Source organism: Elephantulus edwardii, unplaced genomic scaffold (genome assembly GCF_000299155.1).
Source record: "Elephantulus edwardii isolate Elephantulus edwardi_28Jun2011 unplaced genomic scaffold, EleEdw1.0 scaffold00008, whole genome shotgun sequence".
Taxonomy (NCBI): Eukaryota; Metazoa; Chordata; class Mammalia; order Macroscelidea; family Macroscelididae; genus Elephantulus; species Elephantulus edwardii.
In genome coordinates, this window is record NW_006399758.1 from 38,095,483 (window position 1) to 38,118,925 (window position 23,443).

The following is a 23,443-nucleotide window of genomic DNA, read 5'->3' on the forward strand; positions in this document are numbered from 1 at the left end:
GGGAGGGAGGGAGGGAGAAAAGAAGGAAGGAAGGAAGGAAGGAAGGAAGGAAGGAAGGAAGGAAAGAAGGAAGGAAGGAAGGAAGAAAAGAAAGGACAAATACTGCATAATACCAAATATAGTATGGAGACAAGTAATTATTTGTACTAAGAAGTTAATTTGCAACAAAGAAATATTAAGAGAAGCTAATTTGGGGTTTTATTTAAGAATCCAGTCACAAAAGCTATGGATAGGGTAAACATTGACATTTCTATCAAATTCTAAATTGTTAGAAACAATAGATATCTCTGGAAGCTGACAGGAGATGACTTTAGGATATAATTAGAAGTATTTTGTTAAAATAACATTAACAATACTTTATACCTCTGTGGAACTTTACTCTTTACAATGTATTTTCAAATACTAGGGTGGAAACAGTATGAAACTCGAGATTGTTATAAGCAGAGAGAAAGAAATTTAAGAATAAGATAAAAAAAAAAGAATAAGATTAAACAATGCATGATGTAGCTCTAATATATTATTTTTGTTTGTTAAATGTAAGTAAAATTTATACACAGTGAAATATTTGAATATATTTTGTATGTATAAATTGGTGACTTTTAATAAACGTATGTTGTCATAGGAATTTGAGTCAGAACTGAGTCATAGCTGACGCTCAGCAGGTCTTCAGAGGCTGGAAGTCTCATGGAAAGAGATCATTCATATTTTTCCCATGGACCAGCTGGTTGATTAGAACCACCTACCTTTGTTGGCTGCACAACTCCTTACTCCTCAGCCACCAGAGTTCTTTCTAAGTATAACCATAGATACTTATGTAACTATTACCCTAATCAAGATACAGCAGGATATAGTACATTTTCATAACTTTCAGAAGTTCTCCTTTTTCACCATCAAATCAATCTTCACTATTTAAAACATGAACTCATTTAAAAAATGGTCTGTATGTCCTTTTGTATCATCTACCTACCTACCTACCTACCTACCTACCATCTAAATTCTGTGTGTCATTTGGGTTGACTACTCAATCAAATAAATGTATCTGTTAAAATTTCCTCCCAGTCTGTAGCTTCCTTTTTTATTTTTTAAAAGTGTCTTTTGATGACCAGAAGAAATTTTAAATTTGGATGACTCTGCCAAACTATTTTCCAAACTGACTGTGCTATATTGTATTTCCAACAGTTTATAAGTTATAGTTTTTCCACATCATTTCCGCATCATTGTGGGGAACAATCTACTGCAGTCGCTCTTTTCAAATTTTAGTCATTTTTTGCATAACAGTTCTTTGTGGTTTTAACCGATTTTTTTCCTAAAGACAATTTTGAGTATCTTTTTGTGTACTTACTCATTATTCATAAGTATTGTTTGAGGGAGTGCTTTCAAAGCTTTTGTCCATTTTTAAACTGAGTTATTTGTATTCCTAGTATTTAGTTGAATGAGATATTTTGAAAAATTAATACTGAATGCAAGTCTTTCATAAATTACATGTTTTGAAAATATTTTCTCTCAGTATTCTATGAAAATTCTTTCAATGATTTTGTATTTTGTGTTTAACAAAGTTTTCTGAAGAGGAAGAGTTTTTAATTTTGATGTTGCCTAACTTGAGAAATTTTCTATGCTTTTTGTGTTCTAGCTAAGAAATCTTTGCCTAGTGCAAGGCCACAAATAATTCTCCAATTTTTTTTCCTGAATGTTTTGTAGTTTTGAATCTTACATGTTGTGTTAATGTTTGCATATGATATAAAGTTGCCTCTCATTCTCTTTTGCATATATTGTTGTTGTTTGTTGTTATGTGCCGTCGAGTCGCTTGCGACTCATAGCGATATAAAGTTGCCTCTCATTCTCTTTTGCATATAGCTACCATTTTTTCCTTATTGAATCACCTCGTGAATTTTGTGGAAAATTTAAGTGAAACAGTTTATATTGTTCTTACAGCTAAGTTAGAATAAATGTTCAGAAAACAGTTTTTGACCATCCTGCTAGTCCCCTAGATTGTGTTATATGTAAACTATAAACTCAAATAAATTTAAAAGCATTCTTACTTTCCAGTTTATGAACATACAAGTACAAGTAAGCTGTCAAGTCAATATAGACCTGTATTGAAGCTGTAAATTATACCAGAGGAGACTGTTCACCTTTCTCCCCCAGAGCAACTGGTGGAGTCAAACCAGCTGCCTTTAGTTTGGGAACACAATTCCTTACCCACTTGGCTATCAGAACTCCAGACCTATGTTGTTGTATACTGTTGAGTCAGAACCAAACCACACGATAATCTTCTAGGATGTTTTCTGAGGTAGTAAATTGCATGAGAAAAGATTGCCCATCTTTCTCCAGTGGAGCAGCTGGTAGATTTGAACACCAAGTACCTTTGAATTGGCAGTGCATTTCCTTACCAGCATAACACCAGAGATCCTTAGGACTGTAGTGGCTATTACTCTCCCCTCATTCTCCCTATTCAGATTCGCAGCCTGTCTAGACTCATTTCCTTCTGGAATCGTTACATATCCTCAAACAAGAACCATTATTCTTTCTCTGTCTAAACTGTTCAGAACATTCCCGCCCAACTCTAATCCTGCCCCTCTATGAAGGAGGTTGTAATGCACGTTTTAGCATTTATGAACATGCTCCTCTGTGTTCCAATTTAATGCGTGTAAGCTCTTCTTCCTACCCAAGGCTGAAAATTCTCTTGTTGTTGTTATGTGCCGTCGAGTCGCCTGCGACTCATAGCGACCCTATGTACAACAGCCCTAAACTCCGCTCTGTCCTGTGCCAATCGCACTGTCTCTGACACTCCATCCCAATTATCCCAGTCACTGAATCAGTCCACCTCATAGAGGGCCTTCCTCTCCTGCGCCGTCCCTCCACGCTCCCAAGCATGATGTCGCTCTCTAAGGACCGATCTCTCCTCACAACATGTCCAAAGTAAGTTAGACGGAGCCTCAGAATCCTTGCCTCCAAGGAGCCACCCGCTTTAACCCTCTCCAGGACAAATCTATTTGTTTTCCTAGCAGTCCATGGTATTCTCAATACTCTTCTCCAGCACCACAGCTCAAAGGCATCAATTCTCCTTCTATCCTCCTTGGTCATTGTCCAACTCTCTGATGCATAATAGGTGATTGCGAAGACCATGGCCTGTATCAAACGCACCTTAGTCTCCAGAGAGACACCACTGCTCTTCAGCACTTTGGAGAGGTCCCTAACAGCAGACTTTCCCATGGCAATGCGCCTTTTAATTTCCTGGCTGCTGGTGCCAAGACTGTTGACTATGGAGCCAAGCAAACTAAAGCTGTGTACAATCTCAATCTCTTCACCATCCATCCTGATGCTGCCAATTGGTCCAGTGGTGAGAATCTTTGTCTTCTTGACATTGAGCCTCAATCCATATTGTAGGCTGCAGTCCTTGACACTCTGCAGCAGGCGCTTCAGGTCCTCCTCAGTTTCAGCAAGCAGGGTTGTGTCATCCGCATAATGCAGATTGTTGATAAATCGTCCACCAATCTTGACCCCACATTTCTCCTCATAGAGCCCAGCCTCCCGGATAATCCGTTCTGCATATAGGTTGAAGAGGTATGGAGATAGGATGCATCCCTGGCGTACGCCCTTCCCAGTTTTGAACCATGCAAGTGTTCCCTTGCTCTGTTCTGACGACTGCCTCCTGGTCCAAGTATAAGTTTCACATTAGAACGATCAAGTGTTCTGGGATTCCCATTCTTCTCAGAGTTAGCCACAGTTTGTTATGATCTACACAGTCAAAAATTCTCTTACCTGCCAAAATACACTAATTTCTTCAATTCTTTCCTCATTCTTTTACCACCTTTTCTAAGTCAACACTAAAGCAAAAAAGATAGTACTTTGTCTTCTAAAGGAAGCATATTTTTGAGACCCCTAAAACAAAGATGTGTTAATAAAGCTAATTAGCACATCTTTCTTTTATGATCTTCAGCTTAAGTATTTTGAGCAAAAGAGATGGACCAGTTATTTGACATGATGAAATGAAATGGAGGTTTATACATGCACTTTCAGAGGTAGCAAGGGAAAAACAAGAGAATAATAAGGTTTTTGAATTTGTCAGTAGCATGAGTGCAAATTGTATGTTGTTATTGTTGTCAAGTGCCATCGAGTCATAACTGACCCATAGCTGATCCTCCAGCGGGTTTTCAGAGGCAGTTAATAACATGGGAGGAGATTGCCCATCCTTCTCCCACAGAGCAGCTGATAGCCTCGAACTGCTCCATGCCTTCAGGATTGCAGCACAGCTTTTTTGCCACTAAACTGCCTTTATGTAAAAAAAGAAAAAGATTATGAGAACAATATTGATATATTGATACTTTTCTTTGTATTATTCTTAAAAATATGAGTACATTTAAGTAATCTTTCAGAATACATTGGTTAATTAGTTAGACTTTATACTCTGCCATCAAGTTGGAAACAACTCGTTGCTAACCGTCAAGGAGGCTTTCAGAGGCTGTAAGTTGCAAGGGAGGAGGAGATTGTTCATCCTTCTCATGAGGGACTGCTGGTGGATTTGCACCACCAGAGAGGCCTCATCCTTGGTATAGCAGGACAATTCCCGTTGGGCTTTATTAGGACGCTTTAAAACCAAAATGCATGTGAGTTGTTGTCAAGTCGATTCTAACTCATGGTGACCTTGTTCTTGTAGGACTGTGATCGCTAGTTCTCATTAGCTGAGTTTTCTACAGTCAATTCCCCAGCTTTCCTGCCAGGATGTTCTTCAAACCTTTCCATAAGATCTGCTTTAAAAAGAAAAAAAAAATCACTTCTTTTGCTATATTTATCTTGCTAGTTTAAGAAAACATTTTGCCTCATTATTTTTTTATTTTGTTAGATAAGGTAAAGGTAAGATGGCTTAGGAATTTTGAAGGGATTTCCCCCCTCCCCCCTAATTTGTTCTTTATTCTTTTGAACTATAGAATTGGAAATTTCCTAGAGAAGTAATTTTACATAGTGGTTAAGAATGTACGCTCTAGAGTCAAATTGACCCACTTGCATCACTTGTTATTTATGCAGGCTTGTACATGTTACAGCTCTGTGCCTCAGTCTCTTATATGGTAAAATAGGAATAATTAATACCTCTACATGTCAGAAGAGACTCTGAATATTATACTAGAATGCCAAAATGCCAATAAGCCAAAACAAGGGGAAGAAATTATAAAGTAGAAGAGTTGAACCAAAGATTTCAAAGGGAAGCTTGTGAAGACAAAACTAGTATTATTAATGAAACATGCAAAGAGCTAGAGTCAGAAAATCAAAAAGGAAGAACTTGCTTGGTATTTCTCAAGCTAAAGGAACTGGAGAACAAATTCAAGCCTTTAGTTGAAATATTTAAAGATGCTATAGGCAAAATATTGAATGATGCAGGGAGTATCCAAAGGAATACACAGAGTAACAGTACCAAAAAGAATTGGCTGGCACAGAACCACATTAGGTAGTGCATATGATCAAAACCCTATGGTAATAAAAGAGGAAGTTCAAGCTGCTCTGATAGAATTGGCAAAAAACAAGACCCCAGGAATTGATGGCATACCAAATGACATATTTCAACACACGGATGCAGCCCTAGATCTGCTCACCAGGTTGTTCCAAGAAATCTGGAGGACAACTGCCTGGCCCAACTGAATGGAAGAGATCCATATTTATTCCCATTCCCCCAAAAAGATGATCCAGCAGAATGTGGAAATTATCAAACAAGATCACTAATATCACGTGTAAGCAAAAATCTTGCTGAAGATTATCCAAAAAGGTCTAGAATAGTCAGCATATTGACAAAGAACTTCTAGAACTATAAACTGGGTTTAGAAGAGGTTGTGGCATTAGGGATATCATTGCTAATGTCAGATGGATCTTGGCTGGAAGCAGAGAGTACGAGAAGAAGGTCTATCTTTGTTTTAATGACTTTGCCAAGGCATTTGACTGGCTCGTGACAAATTATGGCTAATGTTGAGAAGAATGGGAATCCCAGAGCATTTGATTGTGCTCATGTGAAACGTCTACCTAGACCAGGAAGCTGTTGTAAGAACAGAGCAAAGAAACACTGCATGGTTCAAAATCAAGAAAGAAGTGCATCAGGGATGTATCCTTTCTCCATACCTATTCAATTTATATGCAGAATAGATCATCATTCAGGAGACTGGATTTTATGAAGAAGAATGTGGCATCAAGACTAAAAGAAGACTCATCAACAGCTTGCATTTTGCAGATGACATAACTTTTCTCTCTGAAAACTGAGAACTTGAAATGTTTGCTTGTAGAAGACAAAAGACTGCAGTCTTTAATATAGATTGTATCTCAACATAAAAAAAAACCCCAAAATCTTCATTAGTGAGTCAAAAGGCAGCATCAACATTGAGGTTGTTAATAATTTCTTCTTGCTCAGATCCACAGTCAACACTATTGGCACTAACAGTCAGGAAATAAAAAGATGAGCTATATTTGGAAAAACTGCTATCAAAGACCTCTCCAGAGTGCCAAGCACACTCTCCAGAACACAGTGGTGTCAGTCTAGAGACTAAGGTGTGCCTGATTCACCATAGTCTTCTCAGTTGCTTGCTATGTATCTGAGAGCTAGATAATGATTAAAGATGACAGAGAATAGGGGAGCTCTGGTGACCTAGTGGTAAGGAGCTGCTACTACAATCCCAGAGGTGCACAGTTCAAATCCACCAGATGCTCTGCCGGGGAAGGAGGGACAATCTCCTCCTGTACCAGTCAGATCTGATTTGATGGTACACTCACACAAAAATAATAAAATAAAAAAAATTAAAGATGACAGAGAATAGATGCCTTTGAGTTGTGGTGCTGAAGAAGAGTATTGATCATACAACAGACTGCCAAGCAAACAAACAGGCTTGTCATAGAGAGATTGAAACCTGGTTGTTCCTTGGAGGCAAGGATTTTTGGAGCTCCATTACACATACTTTGGGTATATTGCCAGGAGGAACCAGTCCTTGGAGAAGAATCTCACACGTGGGAAGATAGAGAGTCAGCATAGGAGAGGCAGACCCTGGATGAGAGGGATTAATATAGTGACTGTAGCAATGGAGTCACGCTTGTCAAAGACAGTGAAGTTGACTCAAGATAGGACAAGGTTCAGAGCCATTGTTTATAGAGTCGCTGTGAGTTGTAGTTGACTTGATGGCACACACTAACAGCACCAATACCCCTGAGTTGCTGCAGCCCTTAAATAGGATTTCCTACTGTTGTTATGTACTGTCAACATATTGACTCTGTAAACAACCAATCAAAATCTTGCCTATCCTGCACCATTGTCACAATCTCTACTATACCCAAGCCCATTATTGCAAGTCACTGTACTACCTGTCTCCTTGAGGGACTTCCTCTCTTTCACTGACCCTCTGTCTTTTTTTTGGAGGGGATGAGTAAAATAATAATGATAGATTTATTAAAAATTTACATCCCCAAAGGGATGAAGCCCCCTCCCTGAAAGAAGGTATGAAGGGAAGGCCTGATCTTGTTAAGAACAGTACACAGTCCAGACTAGTGTTCAGTCAATGTTAGCTATTAAAGAAAATGTTAGCTTCCTCCAGTAAGTGTATTTTTACCACCACTTTCAGAGGGACCATCAAGTGTCTGAAATCTAATTGATGAACTGTAATTAAAGCCATTTAGAAAACTAAAACCCTGCTAACATTTAATGTAATTGAGCATGCATGTTTAAGCCTATGTGAAGGATGCATTTATATTAAAGATTTAAATGAGAAAACTCTTCATATAATAGGTGATATTCTTTTAAGAAGATGGTTATTATAGTTTGGTGATATTTTCAAAAAAGTTAAGAATTCTTTTGAAAAACTTGTAGAGCACAGATGATTTTAGAAATACTCTGTGATCTTACTGAAAAATGTCCAGGAGCCAAGTGTTACATGATATACTGCAGGAGATTAGGCTAAGGAGTGGTGAACCCTTTGAAGATTGACTGTTACTCACCTGAAATCTTAAGAAGAGATGTATTCAGGGTGGATACTGAAACTTGATTAATTACCACTGAGGGAAGGGCCAGTGAAGAAAGGAGTTCAAGAAGAAGGGGGCAAAGTGAAAAGCAGTAAAAGCAACAGAAATGGAACAAGTGTTGGGAGGCTAACTGGCTTGAATCCACTCTGAGCGAGTAAGGAAAGCAGAGCAGATTCCTATCATTTAGATTTACAGCCTGGGAAACCATGAAGGAGGGTCATCATGAGTTAAGACTAACTAATGGTGAGTCTGGTAGCTTAGTGATTGAAGTTGTGCTGTCAACCCTAAGGCACACTGTTCAAATCTACTCATTGCTCCATGGGAGAAAGATGAGCAGTTTCTTCCTATGCCATTTACAGCCTCTGAAAACCCACTGGAGGTTTGGATGGATTCTGACTCAGTGCATCAACAGCAGTGAGTGTTAGGAAATGTGAATCAGAAACAGGAGTGATGGTGAGAATTCCCAGGAAATTCACAGACATCTTTCCGCAGGCTCTTTAACCATGTTTTGTCACTCACTCATTCACTCATTGCCTTCGAGTTGGGACTGACTTATATTTGACCTTCAGGTGGGTTTTTAGGAATCTGTATATATTCTACTAGAGAAGAAAGCCTGTCTTTCCCCCCACAGATGTACTGGTGAGTTAGATTCACCAATGCGGTGCCCCCTTTCGATTAGCAGCACAACTCCCTATGGACCACTTCACCAGTAGTCGCTCTTTATAAAAGGGAGAAAGAAGACGATGATTTTCATTTTCATCATCGATTCTATGTAATAATGGATTAATGCTTCCTCTCTAAACTACAAGGAATGTTGCTGCTAAATCGTAATCAGATGCTAGCATACTTTCTGTTGGGACATTTGCTGCTATAAGCTGTTGCCTGAAATAGTTTTTGCAGTGTAGCTGTACGAATGATGTTAACATCTGCTGTCAGTGTACTGTAATGGATACACCAATGTTCTACACCCCTCTTCTTTCAGAATAAGATTTTGGAGGCTAAGTAATTTTCAGAGATTTTAAAGGCTAAGTTTGCTATAAAAAAAGAGTTACCAGTATGACTAAGATAACCATTCTTATTTCTCATATCCTCAAAGTGGTGCTCCTGCCCCCTTCTCCCGCCTCCATGTGGTGCAAAATGTACCAAGTCTGGTTTCTACTCTGAAAAATATAATATTCAAGATAAATTTAATAAATGAAAGGAAAAAAATTGAGTATACTCCAAATTAGTTTTTTGTCCTTCACATTTCAATTTCTTGATGTATACAGAATTTTACAAACTGTATGAGCATATTTTGATCTATTTACACATAACAGCCTTACTGTCTTCTCCAGTGTTGATAAATAAAAGGTAGGGAATGTTTCTTTCTCCATTGTGTGAGGTCACTTTTTTATGCTTTCATCCATTCAGTCAGTTCATGGAGGACCTACTATGTGTCAGGCATTGTTGGTCACTGTATGTACAGTGTAATTTTTTGTATAATAAATTATTTTTAAAAGAAATTTAGAAAATAAGAAAAAATACTTCCAATTTATCTGCATAGTTATTGTTTTTGATAACCTTCATTCTTTAGAAGAACTGATTTCTTCTTTTCTTGAGATTTGTATATCATTTTCCTTAACCCCCAAGAACTTTGACTTTTTTCAAATGGTCATAAAAACATATATCACAATATTTGGTGATAATATAGGTGCTCTTGTGGTATAGTCTGTAGAGAGTTGCACTGTTACACAAAAGTAGTACCTGTCTGGCAATTTGTACCCACTATTGCCCCATAGGGAAGAGTGAGCAATACCTTCCTGTGCAATTTACAGCCTCTGAAAACCCATTGGAGGGTCAGCTATGACTCTGACTCCATGGCTGTGACTTCTGTTTTTCTTATTTTTATTGTTAATCAACTCTATCCTTTGAAAATTTTAGGAGCAGCATTTCTTGCTATTACAACTATCTATGCTGAGACTGGATCAGGTTTTGTGGTACCAAGTTCTTCAGCAAAAGCCGGAGTGGAAGCTTTGAACAAGTGAGTTTAACTCTTATAATCCTGCTACTGAAAATATACTTATAAATTCTGGTGGCTGATGAAAGTAACTTCCTGATTGCTTGTCTGAATTCAGTGAGCAGTGAGATAAAGACGGAGTTAGATTGATTGGTAAATGGTATATATCTCATGGATGAGTTTTATTTGTCTGTAGCAGCATTGTCTAATAGAACTTTCTGCAGTGCTGAAAATATTTTAGAATTATGGGCTCTTTCATAGCCACATGTAGCCATTGGACCTTTGGACTGTGACTGGGAGACTGAATTTTCAATTATATTTTTGAGTTCAGGTAGGCATTTGTAGTCTCTTTGAAGGTCAGATGAGACAATGCAGAACTATAGCTTTTTAATTTTACTCTACCTGGTGTCATTATCTGACCTCTTGTCATCACTGACCTCTTGTAAACACATCACTCTGCTTTTTTATACCTTCTGTACAAGATTAATAGTGTTAACACAGATCAGTGACTGCTTGCAAGGTCCAGTGGCCTTTTTGTAGCAGTGTGTAACTGCCTTTTGAATATCTTAACTGTTGGCCTTTTCTACCATCTTTGCCATTCTACAGACTCTTGCCATCTCTTGCCTAGCTTACTATAGTAATTCTAGAATATATTTCTCTGCCAGCAGTCGTTCTCATCTTTATTTCTTATTGTACTTCTACCATACCTATTCTTCTAAAGATTATATCTGATTATGATAGTCTCTTGCTAAAAATCTTGTCTTTTTTTCATTTGTATAATTTTTATGATATTTAATAGAAAATTATTTATTGAGAATGCTAGGTAGCTGGGCTATAATGGAGAAATAAATTGAACAGTCCTTACACCCGCTGAACATATAATCTTAAAAATTTCTGTGACTTAATTTGCACTAAAATACTTTCTGTTCAGCATGCCGTATCCTTCTGTTCCTGCATTATGCTATTAAAATGTACTTCTTGTTGCTTTGTTATGTGCCATCAAGTCGCTTGTGACTCATTGCGACCCCTATGTATAAGAGCCCTAAACCCTGCTCTATCCTGTGCCAACCTCACTGTCTCTGACATACCCACTCCCACTACCCCAATCACTGAATTGATTCATTTCATCAAGAGTCTTCCTCTCCTGCACTGTCGCTCTACTATCCCAAACATAATGTCCCTCTCCAAGGATTGGTCCCTCCTTGCAACATGTCCAAAGTAGGTCAGATGAAACTTAAGAATCCTTGCCTCCAAGGAGCAGCCTGGCTTCATCCTTTCCAGGACAAACTTGTTCGTTCTCCTAGCAGTCCACAGTATATTCAACATTTTTCTCCAACACTACAGCTCAAAGGCATCAACTCTCTTTCTATCATCCCTAGTCACTGTCCAGCTCTCTGATGCATAGCGCACGATTATGAAGACTATAGCCTGGATCAGGAGCACTTTAGTCTCCAGCCTGACGTAGTTGCTCTTCAATACGCTGGAGAATTCACTTATTTATTTTGCTCACCTCAGGGTTCTCATTATATCATCCTCTCTTAGATGTTTCTTCTCCTTTCATATGACATAGTTAATTTCTCTGTACTCTGTGCACTCTTAAGGATTTACATAGACCAAACCAGTGATATGACAGACTAATAATGTCATCCAATGTTGAAGATTCTCAGTTGAAGGCTATAAAAACAGTACAGTAAGGGCAAAGAGAAGGGCAGGGTAGAATTCTGGGGAGCACAACATTGAAGCTAGCTTCAATGAACCTATTCTCTCCACTACGATGTCTTTCTCATCTCTGTATCCTTATCGTTCAGTAGGATCTGGTACAGACTTGGTACTCAATATTTGTTCAATATTGTGGAATAAACAATTTTAATAGTACCTTTCTTCCAATAGACCTTGAGAGGTGTTTTTTTAACACTTAGATCAATAGTATAAATTTACTTGAAAGAAAAAAAAAATTGCTACTATAGCCAGAAGTTAAATCTTGTTCTGAAATGAGATCTTTGCCATTTTTTAAAGGCAAATGATAAATAGGAAATTAAAGATGCTGAGTAAGTCTGATAGTGTGGCATCTTGTTCTACTATCCAAACATCCACATGAATCTGTGGGTTCGAATCAAGCTCTGTGGAGGAAAAAGATGGACCGTTTCCTAATGTTAGGATTTGAGCCTTGACCCTGATGAAGGGTCACTGTAAAGCAATGCTACTCAACAGCAGTGAGTTAAACAAACTTATTTTATTAAAAAAACACAAAAAAACCACACTAAACTAAATTTTATAAAGGTATTTAAAGACTGCTTGTCAAATGCTGAGAAAAATAAGCACAGCAAACACTAATTCAAGAAATAACAAAAATAGCAATATTTGATAAGACAAACTTTAACACTAAATCAACCATAAAAGCTAAGGAAAAGTGGGAGATAAAGGATCAACTCACCAAGAAAACCTAACAATTCTAAATATCCAGTGACAAGGCACCAAAATATATGAGACAAACTCTAACAGCATTGAAGAGATATAGCTTCCCAATAATAATAATAGTAACCACTTTGGGTGAAGAACAGAACAGTTAAAAAGAAGGTCAATCAAGATACCTCAGTCAATCGAAATACCTCAGTCAGCCAATTTGATCTCATAGACTTACACAGAACAGCAAGAGCATCATGGTTTATGGTTTTTTTTTCCCAGTGCTTATGGATCATTCCTTAGTGTAGACCACATTTTAGGACACAACCAAATATCAATAAAATAAAAAACATAGAAATGATATAAAATTTTAGTCTGATTATAGCACTATAAAAGAAACCAGTAACAGATCAAAAGAAAAAAATAAAATGCATGGAAACTTAATAATACTTTGTTAAAAACAATTGAACATAAACAAAATCAAAGGTGAATTAAGAAACGTCACAGGGCTAAATGAGAATTAAAAACATGACATTTCAAAACCTTTCAGACACATCAGAAGCTGTGCTCAGCAGATCCGTTTTTGGCAGTAAATGCACCCATTTAAAAAAAATTCAAAACTAAAACATTAGCCCTACAATTTGAACGAATAGAAAAAGAGCAAGAAAAGTAGCCTGCAGTCAGGAGAAGAAAGAAAATAGTATGTGTCAGAGAAGAAATCAATGAAATGGAGAAAAGAAAAACAATAACTTTAACTAGACCGGAAGTTGACTCCTAGAAAGGATCAATATAGTAGGGAAACTACTAGTCAGAGTGACAAAAGAAAAACAGGAACAGCAAGGGACTGAAATATGAAATGATATTACAACAGGATTAATTCTAATTTTAAAAATACTTAATAGCTACACTATGAAAAATTTTACTCCCAACAAATTTGTAAACCTGGAGGAAATGGAAAATGTCTAGGAGGCACAGGGTGGCACAGAAAGGACAGCGTTCTGATCTACTGTTCGTAGGGTTGCTCCGAGTCACACTCTACTAAATGGCACCTAACCACAAGAATTTACACTAATGTGAAGTGAGGTAGTGAAAACGGAACAGACTCCAAAACAAAAGGAGAGACTGAAGAGGTTAGTAAAAACAAAACAACTCTCTTAACTCTCTTCAATAGCAAGACTCTGGCTGAGCTTTCCTGGAGAATTCTACCAAACATTCAGAAAAGAGCTTTACATCAATACTGTTCTAACTATTTAAGGCATAAGAGAGGAAGAAATACTCCAGGGTCATTCCATGGAATCAACATAAATGTAAGACCAAAGCCAGGCATAAACACCAGCTTGGGGAGGGGAAAGGAAAACAAGAAAGAAATTTGCAGATCAGTATCTCATTTGTCATAAGCGTAGATGCAAGAATTTCTCTACAAAATTCTAGACACTAGAATTTAAGATATAAAAACCGTGAAAAAGTATGTTGTTGTTAAGTTGTGCACTGTCACGTTGGAACCAACTCATAGCCGCCCCTCCAGCAGGTTTTCAGAGGCTGCTCAGGAAGAGATTGCTCATCCTTCTTTCACAGAGTAGATGGTGGATTTGAACCATATGCCTTTGGTTTGGCACTGCAACTCCTCACCACTAAGTCATCATTATGGCCAGGTAAAATTCATAACATATGCAAGAGTCATTCAACTTTAGAAAAGGAATCGATGAAGCAACCCCCCCAAAAAAAAAATCAGATGATCTTCTCAATGAAGCAGAAAAGGCATTTAATGATATTCCAAAACCAATTCTTGATGAAAACCCTTAGCACAACTGAGTAAGAGGGGAAACTCCTCAACATAATAAAAGTTTTGTAAAAAAAAAACAAAACAAAACACCTCAACAACATATTTTTAATCGTGGTTGTTGTTAGGTGTCATCAAGTTGACTGGGACTCAAAGTGACCCTGTTAATAGTAGATCTGAACCTTGCCCGACCCTGAACCATCCTCACTGTCTGTGTTGCGATCACGCCCACTGTACTAGTCACTGTGTCAGTCCATACTGTTGAGAGTCTTCCCCTCTTGCACTGTTCTTCTACTGCTCCCAGCGTGATGTCTCTCTCCAACGTCTGGTTCCTCCTGAAATATACTCAAAGTAAGTGACCAAGTTTCCCTGTCCTTAACGAACATTCTGGCTGCATTTCTTTTAAGACATGTTTGTTCTAGCAGTTGTTGTTAGATGCCGTCAAGTTGAGTATGACTCATGACTGCCCTATGAACAACAAGCGTGAACTCTGTCCCATCCTGTTCCCACCTTTACCATCTCTGGCACACTTGAGCACGTTGCTGCAGTCACAGTGCCAATCCGTGTCTTTGGAGGGCTTCCTCTCCTTTGCTGACCCTTCTTATTTATTTCCAAGCATGATGTCTCTTTCCAAGGAATAACCTTTCTTAGCAACATGCCCAAAGTATGAAAGATGAAGCTTCACCATCTTTGCCTCCAAGGAGCATACTGGCTGCACATTTCTCAAGATGTAACTTTCTTTTGCAGTGCATGGAATATTCAGTGCTCTTTTCCAACACCACAGTTCAAAGGCTTCAGTTCTTCTGTTATCCTTCCTTACTCATTTCCAACTCTCAGATACATAGTAAGTGACTGAACACACACGTTAAGTCATTAAACTCATTTCATTGCTCCTCAGTATTTTAAAGAGATCCCGACAACAGATTTTCCCAATGTAATACATCTCTTGATTTACTGATTGCTGGTACCAGGGGTGTTGATTGTTGATGAAATAATTGATAACTTCAGTTCTTTCTCCATCTGTCAGGATAAGGTTTCAAGTTCTTTTGGTAGCCCATGATATTTTCAGTTCTCTTCATCAGCATCACAGTTCACCGATATTGATTTCTTCTTCTATCTTCTCCAACTTTCAGCTGATAGGAAGCAGTTTAAAATACCAAGACTTGTGTCAGACACACTTTAGTCTTTAAAATTATTTTATCAATGGAAAAAGATTGAATGCATTTCCATTATGAAAATGAGACAAAGGTGCTCTTTCTCACTCTCTATTCAATATTTTTCTGGGAGCTCTAGTGAGAGCAATAAGTGAGGAAAACAAAGGGCATTCACATTGGTAGGGAATAAGTAAAACTATCCTTTTTCAGAGGTCATATCCAATATACATATGATCCTATATCGTATATCTAATTATACATAGAAGACCTTATATACAACAGGTTGAAAATGAGAAATATTACTCAAACAACTCCGGCTGGATTTAGAAAAGGTTGTGGTACTAGGGATATTATAGCTAATGTCAGATGGATCTTAGCAGAAAGCAAAGAATACCAGAAGAATATCTGTATGTGCTTCATTGACTATGCAAAGGCTTTTGACTGTGTGGATCACAACAAGCTGTGGCTGACTCTGAGAAGAATGGGAATCCCGGAACATTTGATTGTGCTAACACGAAACTTAACTTAGACCAAGAGGCAGTTGTCAGAACAGAGCAAGGAGACACTACATGGTTCAAAATCAAGAAGGGGTTCATCAGGGATGTATTCTGCCTCCATACCTTTTCAATCTGTATGCAGAACAGATCATCCGAGATTCTGGCCTGTAGGAGGAGGAATGTGGCATCAGGATTGGTGGAAGAGTCATCAACAACCTGCGTTATGCAGATGACACAACCCTGCTTGCTGAAACTGAGGAGGACCTGAAGCGCTTGCTGCAGAAGATCTAGGACTACAGCCTCCTAAATGGACTGAAGCTCAACATCAAGAAAACAAAGATTCTAACCACTGGGCCAATTGGCAGCATCAGCATGGATGATGAAGAGATTGAGATATTTAACAGTTTTAATTTACTTGGCTCCACAGTCAACACTCTTGGTAACAGCAGCCAGGAAATCAGGAGACGAATTGCATTGGGAAAGTTGGCTGTGAGGTACTTCTCAAGAGTACTGAAGAGCAACGATGTCAGGCTGGGACTAAGGTGCGCCTGATCCGGGCTATAGTCTTCACAGTTATGTGTTATGCATCAGAGAGTTGGACAGTGAATAGGGTTGATAGAAAGAGGATTAGTGCCTTTGAGCTGTGGTGCTGGAGAGGAGTGTTGAATATACCATGGACTGCTAGGAGAACAAACAGGTTTGTCCTGGAGAGGGTGAAGCCAGAGTGTTCCCTGGAGTCAAGGATTCTGAAGCTTCATCTGACATATTTTGGGCATGTTGCAAGGAGGGACTGGTCCTTGGAGAGGGACATCATGTTTGCCAGAGTGGAGGGGCGGCAAAGGAGAGGAAGACCTTTGATGAGATGGATCGATTCTGTGACTGGAGCGGTGGGAATAAGTGCGTTTGAGATGGCTAGGTTGGTACAGGATAGAACAGCATTTAGAGCTCTTGTACATAGTGTCGCTATGAGTCACAAGCGACTCGATGGCACATAACAACAACAACAACTCAAACAACTCAAACATTCCAGTAATCATGGAGATGGTTCAGGATTTGGAAGCATTTCATTCTGTTAGACATAAAGTGGCCATGAGCTGAAGCTGACTAAACAAAACTAATAACATCATCAGGCTTTTTAAACAGGCTGATGAAAGGTTTCATGCTTATATTTTGCATCAGTGTGTTTAGCAAGCTTTTTACAAGCTTATTACATTTCCTCTTTCCTTTCGAGCTCAGTTCAACAATTGCATTAAAGTCTAGTTTAACATGGATGTGGTTAATAGTTTAAATCTCTGCAATCCATCTCCTCTTCAATTAAAGCATTTATGATGTTACAGCCATTTTAATTCAATGTAGAAGGCTATAAGTCAAGTTATATTGAATTTTATAAATGCAGAGCTGAAAACATGGAAGCAACACAAATCTCTTTAATTATTGTATGAATTAATTCTCTGTATTGGTATTAGACTTGTTGCTCCTAAAATGCTAATGGTAAATTGTATAGCAGGGCTGTTGACGGTACAAATTTTGAAGGTCAACCACTTGAATTTAACTCACTATCCATGTAACTGAGCATTATTTTATCTCTCTGAACTTCGGTTTTTTACATGTAACATAGAATAGTAATAGTATTTACCAGTGGGGGTGCAGTCTAAGAAAGGTAGTAGGTTGCAGTGATTGTTGGTTATTTGTATTTTTAACATGTGTATATATATAATATTTGTAATATGTTGTTTAATTTTTAGATCTCTTGCAGCTGAATGGGGCAAATACGGAATGCGATTCAATATAATTCAACCAGGGCCTATAAAAACCAAAGTAAGTTTATTATCACACTGTGAATGATTAGGGGATGTGTTTATTATTATTTTATGAGGGACTTTCTAGTCATAACTGAATTTGAAACCTCAGTGATAGAGGAAGAAACCTTTATTACTATCTGCCTTATTATCTGCTTTAACAGAGAGGTAGTCCAGATGTCCAGCAACCATGCAACTTATGGTTTTTGTTAGATGCTGTAGTGCCATTTCAAACTTATGGTCGGACCCCATGCGTAACAGAACGAAACACTTCCCAGTCTTGTGCTATCCTCACAGCTGCTGAGATGTTGGAGCACATTGTTGCAGCCACTGTTCAGTCCATCTTGTTGAATGTCTTCCTCTTTTTCTCTGAAGAAATGAGTACAGGTGCCAAGATGACAAGAAGTGAATTGTTACAATTTACTTTACCAAGTATAGTATTTGAGATTGGTACCTCCTAATAACGTGTCTCTAAAGTACTGAAGAGCAACAATGTCAGTCTGGAGACTAAGGTGCACCTGATACAGGCCATGGTCTTTGCAATCACTTCCTCTGCATCAGAGAGCTGGACATTGACTAGGGAGACTAGAAGGAGAATTGATGCTTTTGAGCTGTGGTGCTGGAGAAGAGTATTGAATATACCATGGACTGCTAAGAAAATGAACAGGTTTGTCCTGGAGAAGGTGAAGACAGGCTGCTTCGTCTGACATACTTTGGACATGTTGTAAGGAGGGACCAGTCCTTGGAGAGGGACATCACAAGAGGGTGGAGGGACAACACAAGAGGGGAAGACCCTCTATGAGGTGAATTGATTCAGTGACTGGGGTAATGGGGGTAGGTATGTCAGAGACAATAAGATTGGCACAAGATAGAGCAGGGTTTAGGGCTGTTGTACATAGGGTCGCTATGAGTCTCAGGCAACTCGATGGCACATAAGAACAACAAAAACAACAACAATAACAGTGTGTCCAAAGTGTGTTGCAATCCTAAAGGCCCACAGCTCAGATCTAGTAGCTGCTTCACAGAAGGATGGGCAGTCTCCTCCCATGATGCCTCTGAAAACTCACTGGATAGTGTGCTATGAGTTGGATCTCACTCCACGGCATACAACAGCATTATATAATTTATCTTGTTTTTGTTGTATACGATCAAATCTGAATCATTCTCAGTATATATATTTCATTTATATTTATATTATTTAATTTATAGATATATTTTTAAAAAATTTATTCCTTTAGAGAACCCAACTTAAAATAAGAATTGTCCAGTGAAGTTGAGTCACTTCATTGAGTTCAATGACATATCAACTCCCTAATGCCTATGGTATCATTCTTCATACTTTGCATGTAATTTTTGACAACTTTCAATACTACATATTCTGATTGCTAATGGAGATTGTTGACTGTTTATTCTGAGTCTGACATCAGCAAATAAGGATTTGAGAAGCTTTATTTCATTCACATCCTTAACGTAGCTTCTACTTTGAGGAGGCCGCTCTTTCTAAGGCGTATTTTGAGCCCTTTCCAACCAACCCAAAGAGCTCATCTTCTGACATTGTTATCAGACATTATTTCACTGTGGTCCATAATGTTTTCACTGGCTTACTTTTTAAAAAGTAGATTTTTAGTTCCTTCTTCTGAGTCTGTCTTAACCTTAAAAGTCTGCTGCGATTTGTCTATTATGAGTGACCAGGATGTTACCTGCTGGCCTAACTTCCAGCATCACAGCAATACTAAAGCCACCACAGTGTGACAGAATGAGAGACAAGTGGTGGTGCATCTTCTTAATAAGGCCAATTTCAACATCTGGATTTCCTGGGATCTTTAATGCCATCTTTTTTTTTTTGCATTTTGTCCAATTTGCTTTAATGTTCTGTTATTGTATTTCCTAATTTTCATCTTCACTTTGAAGATTCTTACTTTGACTAGCATTCTTTTTTTTTTAAATCATAGAAATATAAGTATATTTTTAGCTTAAGAAATATTCTGGAAATGTATACAGGTTTGGTCTTGTTTTAGGTAGATATTCTTTGGCTCATGTCTGTGCCTTTTCACTTTCAAACCCACAATTATAATGTCATCGAACTCCCACGTCTCTCTGATTAAAATCCCTTCTCATGACATATATTTCTCCTCTAATCAATAATCCTTACAGGTACTCATTGCAACTCATAATTATCGTTAACACCCTGGCAAATGTTTTTCACAATGTCCACAGGTTCTCTGTCTCTTACAGTATCCCAAAGAGTTTAACTCTCACACTTCCTTATTACCTGCTCCCTCCACTCCTCCCCATGTAAATAAAGAGTTTATAATTCAAACAAGGATTCAGCCAGCTGAAGTTAGATAACAAGGAAGTTTGGGGTATTGTGTGTTGTGTATTATCTGAGATATTATGTATTAATACAGAAACAGCTACATTAGTTTATATTAGTTTTAAGAGGTGGAAAATATAAACAAAAATTACATGCATGAGTGAAATTTGTTTGACTAATTTATTGAAGTCTGATACTCAGCTATAGTTGTTGTTTTGTACCATTAAGACAGAACCAACTTATAGCTGACCTAGCAGGTTTTCAGAGGCAGTAAATTGCATAGGAAGAGATTGGCCATCTTTTGGAACAACTGGTGGATTTGAACTGGGTGCTTTTGGTTCACAGCCCACCTTCTTACCACTAGGCCAACAGACCTTCTTCAATAATATAATGGAATCTAATAAAAGTAGTGGAAAAACATCTGAAAAATGTATGTTCATGATTTAGGGTGGCACTGTGCTAAGTACTGTTTAAAAAGAACTCCCTAGTTAGAGAGCATCTTCTTTCTTGATCTTATCCCTGTGTAGTGGTAAAGGGTAATGAACTTGGCTGATAACCAAAGGTTTGAAGGTTCAGATCTGTTCAGAGATGAGTCAATAAAAATTCCTCTTGGTCTATTCCTAAAAAAATCCATCATTGAAGGCTCCATGCAGTGCAGTTCTATGCTGAGATGCATGGGGTTGCCAGGAATTCTAATTAACATGACAGCAATTGGTTTTCTCTTGGTATTTAGTAAGGATCACCTCACTACTGGGCACAAATGTACTGAGAAAGATACAAAACCTTTGAGATAGTGTTTGTCATCAAAGAGGTTATGGCATAGTAATAGAGATACAGCTTATAAGCAAATGGCTCGGGTGTGATTTTTAGAGACATTTAAAAAGAAAAACAATGCAGAGACTCTCTAGCAAGTACTGACACAAGCAAGACTGAGGCTGATGGTTACTTATGTTCTCTTTTGTTTTGTTTGTGTAGGAAGGATGGAAGGTCCCGTAAGAGTTTTTATGAGACTCTGTCTCAATCCTGTGTTATTGAGAAACATTGTCATCTAGACTTCAAAGCACTAGTATGGAAAAGGCCATTTGCTTTTATTAATCAGTAAACATCCTTTCTTCATTTTGATTTGTTCTTTTACACCATGATTATTAAAATTTTTGGTCAATGTTATAGTTTTCCTGTCTCTAGGATTTCTTGAATGTATTATTTTTACATACTTATTTTCTTCTTTCTTCTTTTTTGGAGAAAGGAGAGGGAAAGGATTCCCTCTTAAATGTTCCTTTGAAATAAGCTTAAAAAGTGATTTTTAATAGCAATAGCACCTCTATCCCCACCACTTTGAACTGTTTCATATATCTGAGTACCTTTATATATGCTTTTTTGTCCTTTTCTCCACAACCTTGAACTTTCACATATTTTAGAGTACCTTTACCTGTATTTTTCATTTGATTACAATTTTGTGAACTAAGACAGAAACCTTCATTTTATAGATTATGAAACTCGGGTTTAAAAAGTAACTTTTTTTCCAGTGGTTTATTGTGGGGTTTTTTAAAAGTACAGCTTAGGTAAAAAGCCTTGTTTTTGACTAGAGTGAGTGGGAGACTTTTGCAAAATTTTGTTACTTATGAGGCCTTAAGTATGAAACAACTGCCATGGTACTTAGTATTTTTGTACTTGCTATTCATTTATTAAGTAGAATGGGAGTTGAATTAGAAAAAAAAAAGAAACTTATTCTTCCCTCCCCCCATCGCTTTCCATTTTTAAGGGTGCCTTTAGTCGCCTTGACCCAACTGGAACGTTTGAAGGTGAAATGATCCACCAGATCCCCTGTGGGCGTCTTGGAACTGTGGAGGAACTCGCCAATCTTGCTGCCTTCCTTTGTAGCGATTATGCCTCGTGGATTAGTGGCGCAGTAAGCATTGATGCTTTTCTTGCATTTTTAGGGTAGACAAGCACTGGGGACATGTTGTTGAACCAATTCTGACAATGCTGAATGAAAGTATGGCTTAAAATAGTTATTTAACTGTAAATACAGTAAAATCTTTTATATAATATTCTAAATTTATGCTTATGTGTTATTACTCATATTATTTAGTCGATGAAGTGAATTAATTGACAACTTTATTAAGATCCATTTGCCAGGCAGCTTTTATTTGATCTTAGTGATTGGGAAAATTGAAAACAAAAGACAATCATTTTGGGTTTAATCATCAATTTTATTTTAAAAAATTGGGCTCTTGTTGAAAGTATCAATGAGATATGGATGGGAAATGGCTAGTGGTTTGTGGCAGATTATTTTTTTGTGGCTTTTTAATCCTCCTTACTTTTGCAGGTTGTAAAATTTGATGGTGGAGAGGATGTGTTTCTTTCAGGGGAATTCAACAGACTGAGTAAGGTAATGCCATTTTGTATAAGTAATACAAGATTGGCATCATTGATAGTAAGATTTAAAACATGAAACAAACATATACAATTGATATATTTATTTTTTTTTAATTCTCTGTTAGGTCACCAAAGAACAGTGGGACACAATAGAAGCTCTCGTCAGGAAGACCAAAGGATCCTAGATCATCCTGCTGGTCGTCCTTGGTTGAAACAAATAATCAATGAACACGGTTGATCCAAACAGGATACCCTTTTTCAGGTTTTGGTTTGTATTGGGGTTTCCCCCCCAAAAGTCTAATAAAATTGTAATTCATAAAAATTTATTGAGTATGTATTATGTGCCAGGCCCAATGGGAGACATTATATAGTCAAAGATTGTATACTTTTTGTTCCTCTCCACAGAAATCTTTAGTAAAACGAGAAAAAAATTCATACTATCTGAAGAGAAGCCAGAGTATGAGATTGTATATTTTTTAAAACTCAAATTAAATACCATCAAATCAGAACTAACTCATAGTTGAACCTCCTGTGGGTTTTCAGAAATTATAGATCACACAGGAGGAGATTTCTTATCTTTCTTGAGTGGAGTTAACAGTGAATTCAGAGCAGTAGAGAAGTGTCACCTTTTGATTAGGCCAACAGGCCCCCTGCATTTCCTTTCATGTATATGAAAATGTAAGATGAGAGTCTTGATAGAGGTAAAAAATGTTTGCAAGTATAGGTAAGGGAACACATAAAAAAAATCAGAAATTTCATGGACTATAGACTATTCAAACTGATAATCCTTTTTAGCACTTTGAAAGGTCTTTGGCAGCAGATTTCCCCAGTGGAACACATCTTTTGATTTGTTGACTGCTAATACTTTAAGTGTTGATTATAGATATAGGTAAGAAGAAGTCAATGGCAATTTCAATCTTTCTGTATCTATCATGATGTTGCCCATTGATCTACTGGTGAAGGTTTTTGTTTTATTGTTGCTGAGATGTAATCCATATTGAAGGCTTGGATGCTTTGCAGCAACTGCTTTAAGCATTCTTCACTTTTAGCAAGCAAGGGTAATGTCATCTACATAATGCAGGTTGTTGATGGGTCTGATCCAAGTCCTGGTATTTTCAGTTGCTTCCTATGTATC

At 37.7% G+C, this 23,443-nt stretch overlaps 1 protein-coding gene across 1 annotated transcript in view; it reads left to right on the forward strand.

Annotated features, from left to right (window-relative positions):
- DECR1 (2,4-dienoyl CoA reductase 1, mitochondrial) overlaps nt 1-22,493 on the forward strand; it is a 74,976-nt gene extending 52,483 nt beyond the window's left edge. The window contains exons 7-11 of the mRNA XM_006880561.1: nt 9,907-10,006; nt 17,562-17,634; nt 21,692-21,838; nt 22,259-22,321; nt 22,434-22,493. Coding sequence (XP_006880623.1) covers nt 9,907-10,006; nt 17,562-17,634; nt 21,692-21,838; nt 22,259-22,321; nt 22,434-22,493 — 443 coding nt within the window. The remainder of the gene's footprint in view (nt 1-9,906; nt 10,007-17,561; nt 17,635-21,691; nt 21,839-22,258; nt 22,322-22,433) is intronic.
- The last annotated feature ends 950 nt before the right edge of the window (nt 22,494-23,443 follow it).